This window comes from Neofelis nebulosa, chromosome 9, assembly GCF_028018385.1.
Source record: "Neofelis nebulosa isolate mNeoNeb1 chromosome 9, mNeoNeb1.pri, whole genome shotgun sequence".
NCBI classification, from domain to species: domain Eukaryota; kingdom Metazoa; phylum Chordata; class Mammalia; order Carnivora; family Felidae; genus Neofelis; species Neofelis nebulosa.
This window is the reverse complement of record NC_080790.1, coordinates 2,453,037-2,471,068: the sequence shown is the minus strand read 5'-3', so window position 1 is coordinate 2,471,068 and position 18,032 is coordinate 2,453,037. Positions and strand designations below refer to the sequence as shown.

At 50.0% G+C, this 18,032-nt stretch overlaps 1 protein-coding gene across 1 annotated transcript in view; it reads right to left on the bottom strand.

Annotated features, from left to right (window-relative positions):
• The window catches only part of DCDC2C (doublecortin domain containing 2C), a 113,753-nt gene that overhangs the window by 55,033 nt on the left and 40,688 nt on the right, over window positions 1–18,032 (bottom strand). The window contains 3 exon segments of the mRNA XM_058686332.1: window positions 7,914–7,955; window positions 10,000–10,068; window positions 17,540–17,637. Of these exon segments, the coding sequence (XP_058542315.1) occupies window positions 7,914–7,955; window positions 10,000–10,068; window positions 17,540–17,637 (209 nt within the window).

The following is an 18,032-nucleotide window of genomic DNA, read 5'->3' as shown; positions in this document are numbered from 1 at the left end:
TCCTTTTGCGACTGCAGTGGCTTGTGCACATTTTGATAAAATGCCGTCCTCCCGAGGCCAGCAGGAGAGAGGGGAGAAACTGGCCGCGATGCCCTCGCTCCAGGGCTGGGCTCACAGCCGAGGGGACCACCTCGCTTAACGCAGGAAAACCCTCTCCCCGGCCCGTTTCTTCTACGTAAGCATTACAAGTTGGGCACAAAGTTTTGTTAAATTCCTTGCTCTCACCCCACAGGAGGTACCTCTGCTGATTAAGAGTTTGTCCCAAGCAAAGTCCTGGTGCTGTTCTCGTCTATGTCCCAGGAGATGTCCCAGGAGATGTCTCCAAGTAAGAGGTCTGTCCATCTGCTGAAAATCAGTTTTCTGTAACAGCTCGCATTGCCAGCGACTGGTGGATGAGAAAACACGCTAATAAGCGAACAGCCGAGAACCGGCTGCTGAGAAACAGGACACATACCTGAGCATCTCCTTGAACTTGACCTCCCTTCCCTGCATGGTGACAAGGGTGACGGACACATACCCTGGGACCCACCGGGAGCCAGAGGGAGCTGGGGACACAGTCAGACCCATGCCTGGGGCGGTCCTGCCAGAGACAGCAGCTGGGGGAAGTCGCCCTGTCCCTACCTTCCTGGGAGGGGGGGCCCACCGCTCACACGGGGCTGGGAGAGGTGTGAGGACAGGCAGGCCCCGAGGGGATCAGGAGGGTCCTCAGCCCAGGAGCCGAGCGTGGACGTTTCCGAGATGAAAGGCCTCATGGAAGATACTGGCCTGCACCTGCTGGTGTCCTTTCCCAGCCTCGCGGAGGTGTGACGGACAAGTAACAATTGTGGACATTTAGGTAGGACAACGCCATGGTTTTTCAGGAGTACCACTGTGCAATGGTGACCACGGTCAAGTTACCGAGCACATCACCTCGCAGAGACACCTGCTTTGAGCGTGTGGCGAGAACACGTAAGATCTCCTCTCAGGTGAACGAGACCGCGCCACTGGCCGCAGTCTCTGAGCTATGCGTTAGATCCCTGGGGCTTTACGCCTCTTCTAACCCGCCCGTCCTCCTCCACTTCCTCCTTCTCTAGACAGGAAGGAAGCCATTTCAACTTCTCCTCCAGGTCCCTAACCACAGTGTCTAAAATTGTCATCAATTCAACAAGAGCGTCTCAGTGAAGAATACATGAAAACACATCTTCAATACCTTCCGTCTTATTAATGAAGAGCGTTATATACGTAGAGTTGAAGATAAAGCATCTTCTCTATCTCAAAGGAAAAATTCCCCTTTGTGCTCGAATCCAAATGATTCTCCTACGTATAGAGGAACCCGAGCCTTATTTTTGTAGAACCATGTCATTCTCTAAAAATGTCATTACTTAATATTTAATTCGCCATATCCCACTTAGCATTATCGATGACTCACACTTAGCTTTCGAGACTCTAGCGCTGATCGATATGAACCTTGTCTCTCAGAGAAGCAATAAAGGACTTCGCTGTAGTGACAAAACGGTATGGAGATAATAAAGAGAAAAAAACGGTAAAGATACTGGGCAAGCAATGAATTTCAAAAATCAACTAAAGAATCAATGCTGGCTTTCATTTTGTCACAAAAACCTGAGTCAGAGACAATGTGAGATCAAAAATGCCCTGGTTTTATTGGCATTTCTGGCAACGTTAATTAAATGAAAACCCTCTACGGACTGACCAATAACGCACACAACGAGAACAAAGCGCTGTCGCGGGTTTGCGAATCCACTGGCTGTGGCAAGATCCTCACACGGCGATTCCAGCAGGAGCTGCAAGCGACGGAAAATGCGTCACGCCCTGTGCCTGGCATTTTTAAGTATGTTAAGTCATTTAAATATGATTTGTGTCAGTTGATATAAACCGTCACTATGATTACTTTTCAAACGGCCTCCCTGTTTGTCACTCATGTTATAGCTAGAAACGTGTCAACTACTCACTTTTCTTATCCGACCTTGTCTGGCATGAAGGCCACTGTTTCCCAAACTCGGGAACCACGTAGGGCAGGGAGCTTGTAAGGGGAAGTGGCCAAGTTCCCTGGACACTTGATCCTCAATGAATGTTCGAAGCACAACATGAGATGGGGTGGAGTCATAATGACAAGAAAACCAGAAAACAAAATAGAACATGAATCTTTTCCTTTTCTTTTTAAGAAAATAAGCACACATTTATCGATGATACATAACGCCTATTCTGTAACTATGGGATGAAAATCACCCACTCTTTATTTTGTTTTTCCATTTTCTTATGACTCCACCCAAATTCGTACCATGTTCTGAAACTTCCAATTTTTCAACAACATGAACACTGAAGACGGGAAGTGACAAGAGGGCCAAGTCTCTCCCTGTCTGTCTCTCAGGCCAAATTCTAGTCCTACAACGCCCAGGCTCATTGAGTTAAGAATTTTTTGAACATGGGCGCCTGGGTGGCTCTGTTGGTTAAGTGGCCAACTTCAGCTCAGGTCACGATCTCACGGTTTGTGAGTTCGAGCCTCACGTCGGGCTCTGTGCCGATAGCTCGGAGCCTGGAGCCAGTTTCAGACTCTGTGTCTCCCTCTCTCTCTGCCCCTCCCCTGCTCACGCTCTGTCTGTCTCTCAATAATAAATAGATGTTAAAAAAAAAAATGGTTCAATAGCCAGCATACAGCACACCTGGGTAGCTCAGTTGGTTGAGCGTCCAACTCTCGGTCTCTGCTGAGGTCATGATCTCACAGTTTGTGAGTTCGAGCCCCACATCAGGTTTCACACCAACAGTGGGGAGCCTGCTTGGGATGCTTTCTCTCTGCCCTTCCCCCACTCTCTCTCTCTCTCTCAAAATAAATAGCTAAACAAATAAATAAAATAGCCAGCATAGTTGCCGAAAACAGAAAACACTAAGAAATGACCAGATTGGGCGATCCCAACGCATCTTGGGAGAGGTGACTGGTGAACGGGTCGAAGACGCGGCATTGGAAAAAAACGGACAACAGGCCAGCAACGTAAGCTCAGAAGTATGAGAAGTGACACCGCATGCTCCGGGAGAAGCAGGGGCCGGCCCCCAGCCACAGGGCAAGAGTGGGGCTCAGGCTGGAAAACGCACCGGCACCCCACAAAGTCGCTCACACCTGCACAGCCAGGCATCGCCTGACCACCCACCACTTCCCTCACCAGTGCCCTGTTTCTTCCACTGCCAGCATTATCCTCACCGTGAACCTGCCGGAACACGTTAGCACCTCGTTGTGCGGAAGACACAAGCCTTGCCACTTAGAGACGTGCTCTAACCCCAGCCAAGGGCAAGGACCCTACAGGTTATTTGTCTCCAGACAAAATGATTCTGAGCGCTTCATCCCCAGATCGGAGCCGGGATAGCGGATTCTCAGTGGACACTCATGGGCTGGATGTTTCCGTTTATAGGCGTTAAGATTTTATCAGAAGAGGTGACACTCAGCTATACATATTTTATATACAGTTTAATAGATAATAACAGATATCAAAGTTTACATATATCTCAAGGAAAAGAGTTAGTAACTAACAGACACAAGTTCTATTCAGATGTTGTTTGATATCATTTTTTTTCTTGCTTTTCCAAAGGGCTACAACATAAATGCTCCACAGGCAGACAGAGCCTGCTGTTCTCCCATCACATTTAACACAGAATGCTCAACAATTTCGCGGTGTGGGCCATGCATTTGAAAGGACTCTGCCCCTCATCTCGTCGTACATAACATTGTCATAAAACACACACAGTGGGGACGCCTGGGTGGTTCAGTCTGCTAAGCGCCCAACTCTTGATCTCAGCGCAGGTCATGATCTCACGGTCATGAGTTCAAGCCCCACATTAGGCTCTGTGCTGACAGCCTGGAGCCTGCTTGGGATTCTCTGTCTTCCTCTCTCTCTCTGCCCCTCCCCCACTCGTGCTCTTTCTCTCTCAAAATAAATAAATAAACTTTAAACACACACACACACACACACACACACAGAACATATCTCTAAAGAGCCATAGACCATTTTATAAATTGATGAGTACATATGCCAAAAAGTAGCAAATTTAAGGCACTTTTTTTTACTGATAGCATAGCACACTTATCAATCACTTTATGCTTGATATTTGAAGACTTTGAGAAAAAAAAGTCAGAATTATCATTTCATCCCCTTACACACTCTGCACCTGGAACTTGTCACTATGGCAACCTGTCCTGATGCCTCTAAATCAGAAGCGATCTGTGTGTTCATATTATATCCTAAAATGCAAAACCGAAACAAAACCACCAAATGCACCACCAGAGCATTCCAAATGTTCTTTGGTACATTTCAGAGAGTTATTACCTGTCTAACAGAGGATGGAATAATTCAACATCTGGATTCATGGCTTAAATTTTATTTTGCATTTTTTAATGTATCACTGGGTAAATTATCCTTTCTGTTTTCTTAAGCCTCTCAAGTTTTCACCACTATAACGAAATAAACCTAATGAGAAATCAAATGGAAAATTTATTACAGTAAAAGAGAAATATAATTTTTTTTTTATCCTGGCATGCGATAAAAGGGTCAAAACAGATGCTACCCAAGGCAAAACCTGTACCATTGCTCTGGAGGAGCCCCGATTAAGCACAACTCGCATGCTGTTTGGTTTGTTGGTTGGGGTTTTTCTTAATGTGAACGGAATCTCTGATCAAAAATATTTAAATCCAGGGGGCGCCCGGGTGGCTCAGTCGGTTAAGTGTCTAACTCTTTTTTTTTTTTTTATCTTTTTTTTAACATTTATTTATTTTTGAGAGACAGAGTGAGACACAGTGTGAATGGGGGAGGGGGAGAAAGAGGTGGGGGGGCGGACACAGAATCCAAAGCAGGCTCCAGGCTCTGAGCTGTCAGCACAGAGCCTGATGCAGGGCTCAAACTCACAGACCACGAGATCATGACCTGAGCCAAAGTCAGACGCTTAACCGACTGAGCCACCCAGGCACCCCAAGTGTCCAACTCCTGATTTCGGCTCACATCATGATCTCATGGTTCATGAGATCAAGCCCTGAGACAGGCTCTGTGCTGTCAGGGAGGAGTCTGCTTGGGATTCTCTCTCCGTCTCTCCTCTCTCTCTCTCTCTCTCGCTCTCTCTCTCTCTGCCTCTCCCCTGCTTGTGCTTGCTTTCTCTCTCAAAATAAATAAACTTTTTAAAAATGTTTAAATCTATTTCTAATAAATAAAATCAACATTCTCAAGTACACTGAGAAAAAAACTTTAAAACACTGAAAGTATCCTAAATATTGATTCATAGTATTAATTAAAATAATTTTTTATCATCAGCAAAGTCATGATCTCTTTAATACACTATGTAAAAAAGTTAATGGAAAATCACCCTTAAGAATACACACAAAAGTGAAAACAGATGCTAACCGGAGGAATTCGATGTTTTTTCTAGTTTTTATCTGTGTGTGTTAATAATTCTATAATAAATATGAATGTTTTATAATTTGATAAAGTATTCTTAATCTTAAAACATGGGGTATCGTAGAAGAAAATTCAGTTTCAAAATATAATTAACGCCAACTGTGAATAAGGCACTGTGTGTGTCTGGCACTAAGAAAAATGAAAATATAAATCAAATGAAACTCCTGCTTCTAAGGACTTCGGGCTCTGGTGGGGATCATGGTTAGAAAGGAGGAGAGCAGTAGCCATAACTCACTCCATGCCCACCGGAGAAGGTACTCCAGGCATAGTTCTAATTGTATAGGGGCTGCACAGCTTGGAACAGAAGGAAACTGAGGCTAAGGGAAAGAGACCGCACTCCAGACATAGTTTACGCGTGAGACACAGTTTACGCATGAGACACGGTTGACACATGTCCAGGGTTTGCCCTTGCCTGCCATCCCATTCGCTAAAACATTCAGACTCAAAGAGCAAGGAACACAGAGACCAAACAAACGATATACTTTACAAACAACCGCCTGACACGACAACCTAAAGGATGTTATCTGAGCTCACAGGGATGTCACCAGGGACGCCCGTTACCATTTTCCCAGCAAAGTGTGGACAGGCTGGTTGCTGAGATAACGGAATTGGGGACGGAACTGGAGATAACGAAATTGATTCCGCTGATTTTAACAAGAGAGTTGCGATCGGGAGCAGGAAAGTGTCTAACTTCCAACTGAAAAACAGTTTCTTTAAAACAATACAAACATGAGGGGTGCCTGGGTGGCTCAGCAGGTTAGATGTCTGACTCTTAATCTCTGTTCAGGTCATGGTCTCACAATTCGTGAGTTTAAGCCCCGCATCAGGCTCTGTGCTGACAGCGTGGAGCCTGCTTGAGATTCTCTCTGTCTCCGCCCCTCCCCCAGCTCACACTGTTTATAAATAAGTAAATAAATAAATAAACAAATAAATAAATAAATAAAACATTGTTTTAAAAAAATAAAAATAAATAAAACATCATTTTAAAACATAGCTATGTTACACTTTTCAAGAACTTTCAAATCCATGGTCTCAATGGATTCTTTTGAGGTGACTAAACTTATAAACATGTAAAATGACTGTTGATTGAATTAATGAAGTGCAGAGAGGTAAACTTTCTGAACAAGGGCACCTCGAAAGTTTATGGAAGAGCTCGGACGAGAACACAGCGCTTTCCCACGGCTGTGTGCACATTTGCACGCTAGGGATGCATTCGTAGACAGGACCGTAGCTCGCGTGGGCCTCTCCCCACGTGCTGTCAGGATTCTCTTACAATTCAGTTATCTCTGAGAACATAAATGAAACTCATAACATCGAGCATATTTCATATATACTGTCTCTAATCCTGGAGGTCGATTTTGCTATAAATAAACCATCATATAAACTTCCAAGGAGGAAACCGAGGCTCTGGGATTCCACAGGGTTTTCCCAAGGCTCACATACAGGTGAGTGATGGACGGAGCGTTCAACCGTAGGTGGAGCTCATGTCAAATCCCAAGTGGTTTTCACAGGCCGGTTTTGATCGGGTAATTCCCAAATATGAGTATTTATGGCCCAGGTTCTCTAAGGAGTGATGAGGAGTCTAAGTGAACCAAGGTATAAGTAAATACAATCTTGCGTACTCAGACAAAAACCATTATGGTCGGGGCGCCTGGGTGGCGCAGTCGGTTAAGCGTCCGACTTCAGCCAGGTCACGATCTCGCGGTCTGTGAGTTCGAGCCCCGCGTCAGGCTCTGGGCTGATGGCTCGGAGCCTGGAGCCTGTTTCCAATTCTGTGTGTCTCCCTCTCTCTCTGCCCCTTCCCCGTTCATGCTCTGTCTCTCTCTGTCCCAAAAATAAATAAAAAACGTTGAAAAAAAAAATTTAAAAAAAAAAACCATTATGGTCACTCAGTCATTTATAAGTAACACTGAGACCTTGATTGTGCGAAGGCCGGAGCCACGGCAGGGAGGGCAGGACGTTAGACATGGATGTGTCCCTGCCTGCCGCGTGGGGCCAGCTGTCCAGGCAGGCGGCTCTAAATCTCATGGCTACGGGGAGCCCGTCCTCCTGTGCCCTCACGTGTTGACACATTTGTCCTTGGCCTCGTGGCCAGGTCATGGCCTGAAGGTGCAGGTTTTAGAGCTCCCCAGAAAGCCCAGGTGAGGGTCAGCAGGTGCCTGCTCGCGGCTGACTTACGAGGGTATCGAGGGTGTTCCCTAATGCATGATTCTTTTTTCCCCTTCCACGAAGGAGTCTTCACTCTCCTGTCTCCCATCTGCCATCAGGGCGGCTCTGTCCCACTCTCTGAAATGCCTTAATGACCTCTCATTTCCTGAGTTTGCTCTCTATCTGTGGAAACAGAGCTACGGTGTAGGACAGCGGCATAGAAGTTCTATTCCTTAAAAAGCACCCGGCAACATTTGGGAATCTACTGATTATCTTGTTAGGTCTGTCCTCGGAATACAAAACACAAAAAGTACTGAATTTGTGGATACAAACCTTTCTTCCATTATCTTCATAAGACCCTTCATCTTCTTTTTCCTATTATTAAAAAAATATAGTAATCAACTTCGGGGCACCTGGGTGGCTCAGTCAGTTAAGTGTCTGACTTCACTCAGGTCATGATCCCGCAGTCTGTGGGTTTGAGCTCCACGTCGGGCTCTGTGCTGACAGCTCGGAGCCTGGAGCCTGCTTCGGATTCTGTGTCTCCCTCTCTCTCTGCCCCTGCCCTGCTCACGCTCTGTCTCTCTCTCTCTCTCAAAAATAAAAAAACTTTAAAAAAATTTTAAAAAAAAGAAAGACACTTTGATTCACTCTAAGAAATTAAATCTACTGACTGATGTCAAGTTACTAATGCGCACGAAACACTCCCAGAGGCCAAAGGAGATCTACATAACGAGTCAACAAGGTGTGGCTGACCAAGGTCAGTGGCTGGTCCACACAGGCGTTCAAGTTCTAGCACAAACTCAGTGTCACCGCGATGCCTGTGTCCTCTTTCTATTAACATATGGCATTCGGTTATTCCATAACTGAAAGATTAGCACCGCTCTCCACTACTGCCCCAGTGCAAGCAGGTGATCCGTGTGACCCTTCACCTAACGCTCGGGGACAGACATTGCGCCCACTCTCAGAACACAGTCTTACACTCTTGTCACCAAAGCAATGAAATATTCTCTTTCCTCCTCATTCAGTCTTCCTGATTCATCTAGATACAGACTACACACTTTCACTGAAAACCGCCTCCAAATCAAAAATATTTAAGAACGTAAGGAAGAAAAAGTGAATTGCTTGAAAGAGTGTTCCCTTTGGCTGTCTGTTTTAGATCATAAATTCCACTGATGTTGAAAACCCCAGACTTCCTTTTCCACAAATGCCCTTTCCAGGCAAGAGCCAGGAGACAACTCCCAGTAGCTCCAGCCCCCTCCCAGTGGCCCCCAGGGTCACTTCCCCCTGTCCTTACACGTGGGAGCCAGGAGGCCGCCGGGCACATTTAAGAGTGGAAAGGGACGGCTCACCAGGCCGCTGCATCAAGTTTATTTACAGTTCTGGAAGCTTCGGCAGCAGAATAGACTCAGACTTGACACCCCAGACTTGTTATGCAACCTCCTGCCTGGGGCCAAAAACTTTAAAACAAGAAACCAGCTTGAAAAAAAAAAAAATCTAGAGATAGAATTTTGACAACAAATTCCCAAAAATATATTTCTTACCTACATGAATTGTGTATTTAAAGTAAATTTTGCCTTACATGTTCTCACCACGGAAGAAAAAGAGAGAGAGAGAGAGAGAGAAAGAAAGAAAGAAAGAAAGAAAGAAAGAAAGAAAGAAAGAAAGAGAAGGAGGGAGGAAGGGAGGAAGGAAGGAAATGGTAACTCTCTGTGGTGGTGGGTGTGTTAATTAGCTTTACCTGCCATATATTCTTCAATTAAAAAATTAAGATAAAAGGAAATTTTGTTTGCCCGACACACGTTTCCTGTAGACAAGTCACATAATCTCACAGACGAGTCACCACGGAAACGTGCTTCCCGCATCGATGGTACCCCTCCAGCAGCTGGTGGAGAAAAGAGCAGACACGGAAGCCACGCAGCCAGAATTTTCCTGGGCAAGCTCATGCTGCCACCTATGGAGTGTAAGCTGCCCGCGCCCCTGCTTCCCCAACAAGACGAGCTATTTACGCAACACCAACGACTCACAAAGCACAATGTCCGTGTTGTCCACCGACACCTACACACCCACACACCTGCTGCTATCCACCTCCTGATTCCGCCCTCTAAATATGTATCTTGAAATTTGTTGGGAAAACAGTTTTTCAGTCTGCGACCCGAAGCACAGTAAAGGTAACCAGGGCAAGCAGAAAAGCCATTAAAATTACTCACGTAATTTCTGGCCCCCAAGAGACCTGATCTAAGGTACAGCCTGGCTGGAAAACATGCTATGTGTCTAACTCCACGCCGATTTGTATCCTGGAACCAACTGGGCTCTACGGTTCTTTCTGCACCAAACGTGAGCTCCGCCCAGCACGCTAAAAGGAGAAGGGGGTCCGTGGACCCAGGCCATTCCATGCAAAATAAAAATAGAATCAGCTCACCTTGATGCTTTCGAAATCAGAGGGGTTATCGTGTATCTCATCGTCTTCCGTGACTATCTCAGCCGGCGTCTGGAGGGAAAACAGAGCCCGTGTCAGGTTCAGTGGCGGTCAGCCTCCGTCAAGCCCCGTGAAAGGAGCAAAGGGCAGTGAAACAGAGCAACTCTGTGAACCACTTCTGTGGACAGAGCTGAAAATGCGGCCAGTTTTTCCACAGTGGTTACTTCAAACCCCACTCTGTCTGCCCTGTATTTTTTACCTGTTGCTCCAATCTCTAAGGAGAAACACCTGAAACCCTTTTGTGTGAAAAGGAGCGGAACGCGGGCACCTGGGCGGCTCAGTCGGTTGAGCGTCCGACTTCAGCTCAGGTTGTGATCTCGTGGTTCGTCGGTTCGAGCCCTGCGTTGGGCTCTGTGCTGACAGCTCGGAACCTGGAGCCTGCTTCGGATTCTGGGTCTCCCTCCCTCTCTGCCCCTCCCTCTCTGCCCCTCCCCTGCTCGCTCGCTCTCTCGCTCTCTCTCTCGCAAATAAATAAATATTAAAATGATAATAGGGGCACCTGGGTGGCTCAGTCGGTTGAGCGTCCGACTTCAGCTCAGGTCACGATCTCAAGGTCCGTGAGTTCGAGCCCCGCGTCGGGCTCTGTGCTGACCGCTCAGAGCCTGGAGCCTGCTTCCCATTCTGTGTCTCCCTCTCTCTCTGCCCCTCCCCCGTTCATGCTCTGTCTCTCTCTGTCTCAAAAATAAATAAACGTTAAAAAAAATTTTTTTGAATAAAATAATAATAAAAGGAGTGGATTACCCTCCTGATGCCACTGGTCAGCAGGTAGTAAATGCCTGTGTGAGCCTCTGTGTGCCCCTGGGGACCACAACCGCCGCCCTCGTTCCCTGTGTTCAAGACACCCGCCACAACTCCTCACCCAGCGGTGTGTGCTCACACCCTTGTGTATTACTTCCCAGCTTTTGTGACTTGTTTGCAAGAGGCAGTGAGCTGTCTTTAACTGGCACCCTGGAACCTCTCGACTCGGGGAAAACCATGTGGTTCTGTGGCACAGAAAGAAAGGGCCCCCCAGGGGCTACTTCCGTTATATGCCTATACCGGTTGGAGTAGGCGGGTGAGACTGTAGCAACCATCACACCAAGTGCACGTGCCTCATGTCCACTGCGGGCTGGCCAGGGGGTCTGCTGCTCATCACGGTCACCCAGGATGCCCGACCGACGGGGACACCTACTCCTCACGTTTCCATGATTACAGAGGCAGACGGGCGGTGTGGAGTTTACACATTACGTCTCTGCCAGGAAGTGTGGCTCGTTAAGTCCGCTCACCCGTCTGCAGCGAAGGCAGGTCGCAAAGCCACACCTGAGTTAAATAAGGTGGGTGGAGAAGTAGCCTCTCACCAGGTGACCACAGCTGGTGGTCATGATGAGCCCTAAGGACCCACCAGCCCCCGCCAGCGGATCCTCGAAGGAGCAAGACCGGAGTCCGTGGCTGTGTAGACGTGTGGGCGGCTGCCCCACAGCCATTGCCGCTAGCCCGACCTCCGTTATCCAAACGTTCTGAAAACTCAAACACTGTATGAGGGCTCTCTTCCTACAGTCCACGTGGGAAAGTAATCACGATGAATAAGATTCTGCGGGGACTGCTCCAATCACACGAAAAATAAACATGAAAAGCACATTCTTTCAAAGCATCAGTGATGTCAACCATTGCTTCATTTACTCAGCGGTACACACGGAATGCCTGGGTCCCACGATGCTGAGATACAATAGGGACAGCGAATGCAAACCAGTGTGGCCCCCGAGAAGCTTCATCATGGGGGGAAGCAAACGTTAATCGAGTCACACAATTAAGTACAAAACCACAACAGTGATACGCTCTGTAAGAGAGACACATGGAGTTAAATAGGACATGACGCGGGTTAACATACATGGGAGACCGCCGAATGCTCCCTCGGTACAACCTGAACTATGAGAGATGAGACACGTTCATATATGAAGGCAAAGGAAGACTATCCCAGGCAAAGGGAACCGTGCTGTGATCACAGTAGTGCAGCCAGGAGATGGCAGTAGTTGAGGCCAGCCAGACGGTGGTGTAGACGGACAGAGGGGGTCGCTTCCGGACATGTTATTAGGAGGTAAAGCTTGCAGCCGTTGAGATGGTCTGGATATGGAAGAGTGGGAAAAGGTGGCTCTTGGAAATATCTCTGAGTTTCTTTCTGTCCACTGGATGAACAGGTGTCATACGTCCATGGTCTCCATGGTTTGGGGACGTGTGGAAGAACACGTATGTTCGGCATCTCAGAACATCTAATGCATGATGTCAACTCATAGTGTGTGTGTGTCTGGATGTGTGTGTGTGTACAGACACATGTTTGTATGTGTGGATGTATATTTGTGTGTGTGTGTATGGATGGATGTGTGTATGTGGAGATGTGTGTGCATGTGTGTATGTGGAGGTGTGGAGGTATATTGGCATGTGTGTGTCTGGATGTGTGTGTAAATGCAGAGGTATGTGTGTACATGTACGTGTATGTGTGTGCATGTGTGTATGTGTGTGCGTGCATGTATCTGAGTGTCTGGGTGTGTGTGCATATGTAGATGCGTGTGTGCACACATGTGTGTGCGTGCATGTGTCTGGGTGTGCAAGTGAGTAGGTGCATGTGTCTCTGGATGTGCGTGTAAATGTAGAGGTATGTGTGTACATGTACGTGTATGTGTGTGCATGTGTGTGTGTGTGCACGTATCTGAGTGAGTGTGTGTCATATGTAGGTGTGTGTGCGCGCATGTGTGTGTGTGTGTGTCTGGGTGTGCAAGTGAGTAGATGTATGTGTCTCTGGATGTGTGTGCGTCTGTAGATGTGAGTGTGCGTCTGCAGCCCAGGAGAGAGCTGGCGTCCCGGTGGCGGAGAGCTCTGTCTGGGGAAAAGTCTGGAGGGAGAAGAAGAGCTGCCCGACCTGACCCATGCTGACCTCTGACCTTAAGCGCCAGGCTGAGAACACGGAGTCTGCAAAGAAGACTAAGAGGCGCCTCGCAGGCTCATCAGAGGAGCGTGTGACTCTTGACCTCGGGGTCGTGAGCTCGAGCCCCACACTGGGCAAAGAGATTGCTTAAAAATAAAGTCTTACGGGGCGCCTGGGTGGCGCAGTCGGTTAAGCGTCCGACTTCAGCCAGGTCACGATCTCGCGGTCCGTGAGTTCGAGCCCCGCGTCAGGCTCTGGGCCGATGGCTCGGAGCCTGGAGCCTGTTTCCGATTCTGTGTCTCCCTCTCTCTCTGCCCCTCCCCCGTTCATGCTCTGTCTCTCTCTGTCCCAAAAATAAATAAAAAATAAAAATAAAAAAAAATAAATAAATAAAGTCTTACAAAAAAGAGGGAGGACACGGGAGGGAGCGTTCTGCTCAGGCCCGGCTGGCTTCCGGCCCGCGTACCGTCCAGCCAGGAGGACCCACGAGAGCGGAGAGGGGGATTCGATAACTGATGGCACGAGAGTCTCGAGGGGCTCTGAGGAGACAGGAGCGAGCCCAGGAGAAAGCGGGAGGACAGCCACGTCCACCGCGAAGACCACAGATTCGCGTGGACCCCGGGGCCACCTGCCCCCAGCCACCCCTCATCTCGTCCCTTTTGCTAAAAGGAGAGCCCAGTCCCGGGCAGCAACCCTACCATCCAGAAGAGCCTGGGCCCTCCCCAGACTCCAGAACCAGATTAGTCCCCATCACCCAAGCCCCCTCGCCTGCCCCCAGCTGCTGACGGGGACTTGGCAGACAGACACAGGCGGCGCGTTTCCAGAGGGGAAGGGCACAGGGAAGGAAACGGCCTCTCGATCCTTCTGCTCCACGTGTCTCAGTGTGTGTCCACGTGTCTCAGCGCGGCGCCCAGGCTGGAGGCGAACGTCCGGAGTCTGTGGGGAAACAAAGCCGAGGCCAACACTCAACGTGCAGAGGGAGGCTGGGCACAGCGGTGCCCAGAACCAGCCCACCAGGGACACCACTGGGCCTTTGAGCCGCCAGCTTCGGCCGGCCCGTCACACGGGAGGCCTCCAGGCTTCTGTCACATGGGCCCGTCACACGGGGGGGCCTCCAGGCTAAGTCACGTGGACCCATAAGTGCTCCTCGGGTTTAAGCCACTTCTCTGCAGGTTCGCTGCTCTTTACAGCTAGAAGCCTCCAACAGAGCACTAACGATGCTTTTCAACTCATTCGTTAACGCGCGCACCCGAACGCCCTTCGTGAGCATAGTCCGAGTTCCTCCCGGCACCTAGAGGTGCCAACGCTTTAAAGCTCCACTGTTTTTTCTAACTAAACAATCCGCAGATTCCACAGACAGACTGGCCTCCTCCTCGTGACTCCAAATTGTTTTGGTTTTACCTTCTTTAGTGTCTCGTTCTTAGCGCTTTCTGGGGATTGGAATGAATTAAAGTTCGGCGGCCTTGCTCTGCTCGCACGGGAATCTGAGCAAGGACATGCTCCTCTTGTACTGAGCCTGGGGACTCTGAAGGAACCGCATTTCAGCAGCCGTGGGACCCGGCCCCAGGTCTCTGTGATCTCAGGAGGCCCGCCCTTCCGAGCACCGGCCGGACGTGCCTAGCACCTGCTGGGGTCTCTGCACTAGAGGAGGTTGGTCAGAAACGCTGAATTACCCCCCCTTCAACCCTATAAACAATCATAGCTCAGAGGCTTGGGCTAAACAGAGCCTGCAACTCTAGGCACTTTTCCGGCTTTTTTAAGTGTTTATAAAAAGAAACATCACCTTAAATCTGGCAGAAGACATCGCTTTTGTGAAACACGTGTACCTTTAATCAGAATGCAACATCGTTAAATCATCAGTGTCTTAGTATCTGGATGCCATTTTTGCACAGATTGTAAGAGCCAAAAACTGCAGTGAGGACCCCGCCCAGGGGACCTGCCAAACCACTTCCTGCTTCCCCGCTACACAAGACCACCTTCCTCCCTCCCCAGGGCAGGAAAAAGTCCTTGGATACCGCACACTAGCAGGGCCTGTGCCTTGTCTCCTGGGGACCCTAGAAGGAAAGCCATTCCTGGGGAAGGAGATTGGAGTTAACTAAAAGCTTACACAGGATCTTAAGTTTAGGGCCTCTCTGAAGCACCGGATGTGGGTCCCCCGGGGTGGGATGGGAAGGGCGGTGCTTCCCAAACCTACCGACCACAGGGACCTTGTTTTCAAAGACGCAGAGCTCAGCTGGGGACCCAGTCTGCCTAGTGAAGCCGCTTCACTCCAACCTGCGGTGCCCCTCACCCACTGTGCCATCGCTTGGGATTTTCTCTTATCTCTTCAATGGGACTTATAAGCACCTGCTGGGTGTGAGGAAATGGGCGGTGAGAAGGCCCCCCCCCTCAAGCAGCCCCTCCAGGCCCTCCCCTCTGGCCCCACCGGTCCACACACCACACACACACTACTGACGTGGCCCCCACTCCCCCGTCTTTATGCCCATCGATGCCGCCAGAGCTGGGAGTCCCCTGTCCCCTTGTCCCTCAAAGGCACAGAAGTTGCTTTAACATCATCTCCGGACAGCTAGGGAGCCCCGGTCCACAGAGGCATCGGCCCTCCCTGGCATGGAGAGGCAAGTTAGACAGAAAGCAACGCATATGGGGGCGCCTGGCTGGCTCAGTCGGCCAAACATCTGACTCTTGGTATCAGCTCAGGTCAGGATCTCACAGCCCTGGGACTGAGACCCACCTCGGGCTCCGCGCTAGGTGTGGAGCCTGCCTGAGATCCTCTCTCTGCCCCTCCCCTGGCTGCACGCGTGTGCTCTCTCTCTCTCTCTCTCTCTCTCAAAATGAGTAAACATTTAAAAGAGAAAGAGAGCAGTACAACAGCCATCCTCTCTGACCGCCCTGGGCTCCCCCGCCGTGGCACCAGCCTCCTCTCTCCGAGCGCCTCCCTCACCCCCGCCACTCCCCTCCACGGACAAGCACCTGCGGTCTGCCCGTCTCTCCTCCCCCTACACACACCCCTCTGGGGAACCCAAGTCACCACACGGCCACGGATACAGCGGAAATCAAATACGGTACCAGCAACGGGAACTCAGCAGTGCGTGTATCGATCACGGTGATGCACATAGTATTCGTGACACCAGGGGTTCGCTTGTGTTCAAAACTTGCATCAGACGCTGAGTCCACAGCCCAGAACAGTAACTTACCGAGGAAAATAATCAACGTCGGAAGGGGGTGGGGGGGTGCTAATTCTGGTATGAAAGGGACTGCCTAAAATGTCTTAATTTATTTACTACAGAAATTCCTTAAAGGTGCAGAAGAAATACTTAGCCCGCTAGTCGGGATTTTATGAGAAAACGAAATCTTTTGGTCACTGTTTGTCACGTCGAAGAAAGGAATAAAGAACATTACTCGCGATTTAGAAACTACAACGGGACACGTGGGGAACGTGCTCAATGGGGTGGAAACAGTAGCTGACTGGAGAGGGCACAGAACATTCCAGAGGAAGTGCTAGAGACTTGACGCGGCCTGTAAAGTTTGTGAACGTGTCACCGGAAAGAAAAATATCAGAGGTTATTAATAAAGGGAGACAATTAAGAGTGACTGATTTTCAAAAGAGGAGCCAGGAGGTCACTGTCGCCCCGGCCGGGTCCTCTGTGACCGTAAGCACAGGGCTGGGGCCGCGTCCGTTCCAGAAGGACAACGATGGCCCTCGGATGCAGACACGGACCTTCTGCAGAAGATATGCTGTTTTCTCAAAGACTGACGATGAGAAATGTGCTTACGTGCTCTCAGGCAGATACTGCGGACAAAGCTGTGCATTTTAGAGCCCACCCAGCCCGCCCGCCCTGGGCGGGAGCAGGGCTTGGGGCCAGAGACCCGTGCAGACGTGACGTGCACTCCCAGGGGGCGTGGGGCCGAGCTGGGCGGGAAGCAGGGGGGACCAGGCCGCCGTGCGTTTGCTCCCGTGCAGGCTGAGGCTCACTCCTCACACCTTCCCCACTTCCCTCCACCTCCCCCGGGCCTTCCTCACACTCCGTGTCACGCCTCCGTGAGCCCCCAAGGAAGGAAGCAGAGAGAGGGGCCCAGCGTGCATCAGGCCCTGTACCAGGCACTCACACGTCCCTCCGCACCCCCCCCCCCGCCGCCTCCACGTGGATAAGGAGTCGGGGGTCTGAGGTCAGAAAGCTAGAAAGTCGATGACCTGTGATTCCCAATCACATGACCCCGTACACCTCTCAGTCCATCACCCTGTCATCCCCCAGTGGTTATCAAGGGCCCCCTCCCCATCAGAAACTGTGCCCGTGAGCACAGCAGGCCGTCCCCTGCCTCATCCAGTAACAACAAAGCTAACTCTGCGGTCACAAACTGTGACAAGCGCTCAGAAGGGTCCCCATAGCAGAAGAACCCTCCAGGGAGAGGCGCGGGCAGGAAAACACATGATGTAGGATAAACAGTAGCTGACTGGAGAGGGCACAGAACATTCCAGAGGCCAGGTGAGCCGGGGGGAGGGGAGGAGGAGGAGACCGCAGTCGGCAGGGGCTGACGGAGCTGAATCGAAGGCGGGGGGCACGGTCTCGTGATGCAGCTACCCACCTGGTCCACCAGCACCTCCACCTGCAAACTGCTGTCTTCGACTTCCGGCACCTCCTGGGTATCCGTGGTTGGAGTCTGGGCTCTAAACACGTCACCTTCTGGAGGAAAAAAACACACGTGGGGTTCTTGGGCCAATGGCCACCGCACAGCTTCTGTCCCAAACCGACGTCACAGCTTGGTGTCCTCTGAGCCTGCCGTGCCGTGGTCACGTGGGGCGGCCCGCCCGGGGGCCCTGGGTCCACACGCCTGTCTCCATGAAGCTCCTAGACCCTGAAGTCACGGTCATCGCTGTGTCCTACCCACCACGGGACTCAGTCCTGCGGATGAAACACGGTGATCGCTCGACCAGCGCGTGTCCAGTTAGCTCAGTGAGAAATAAACACAAAGCAACCCCCAGGCAGCAGAATCATATTCTGAGCACATGTACCTTTGTTACTTCAAAATTACGTCAAGAACTTATTTGGAAGTAATGAGCGAAAGGAGTCTGGGTTTG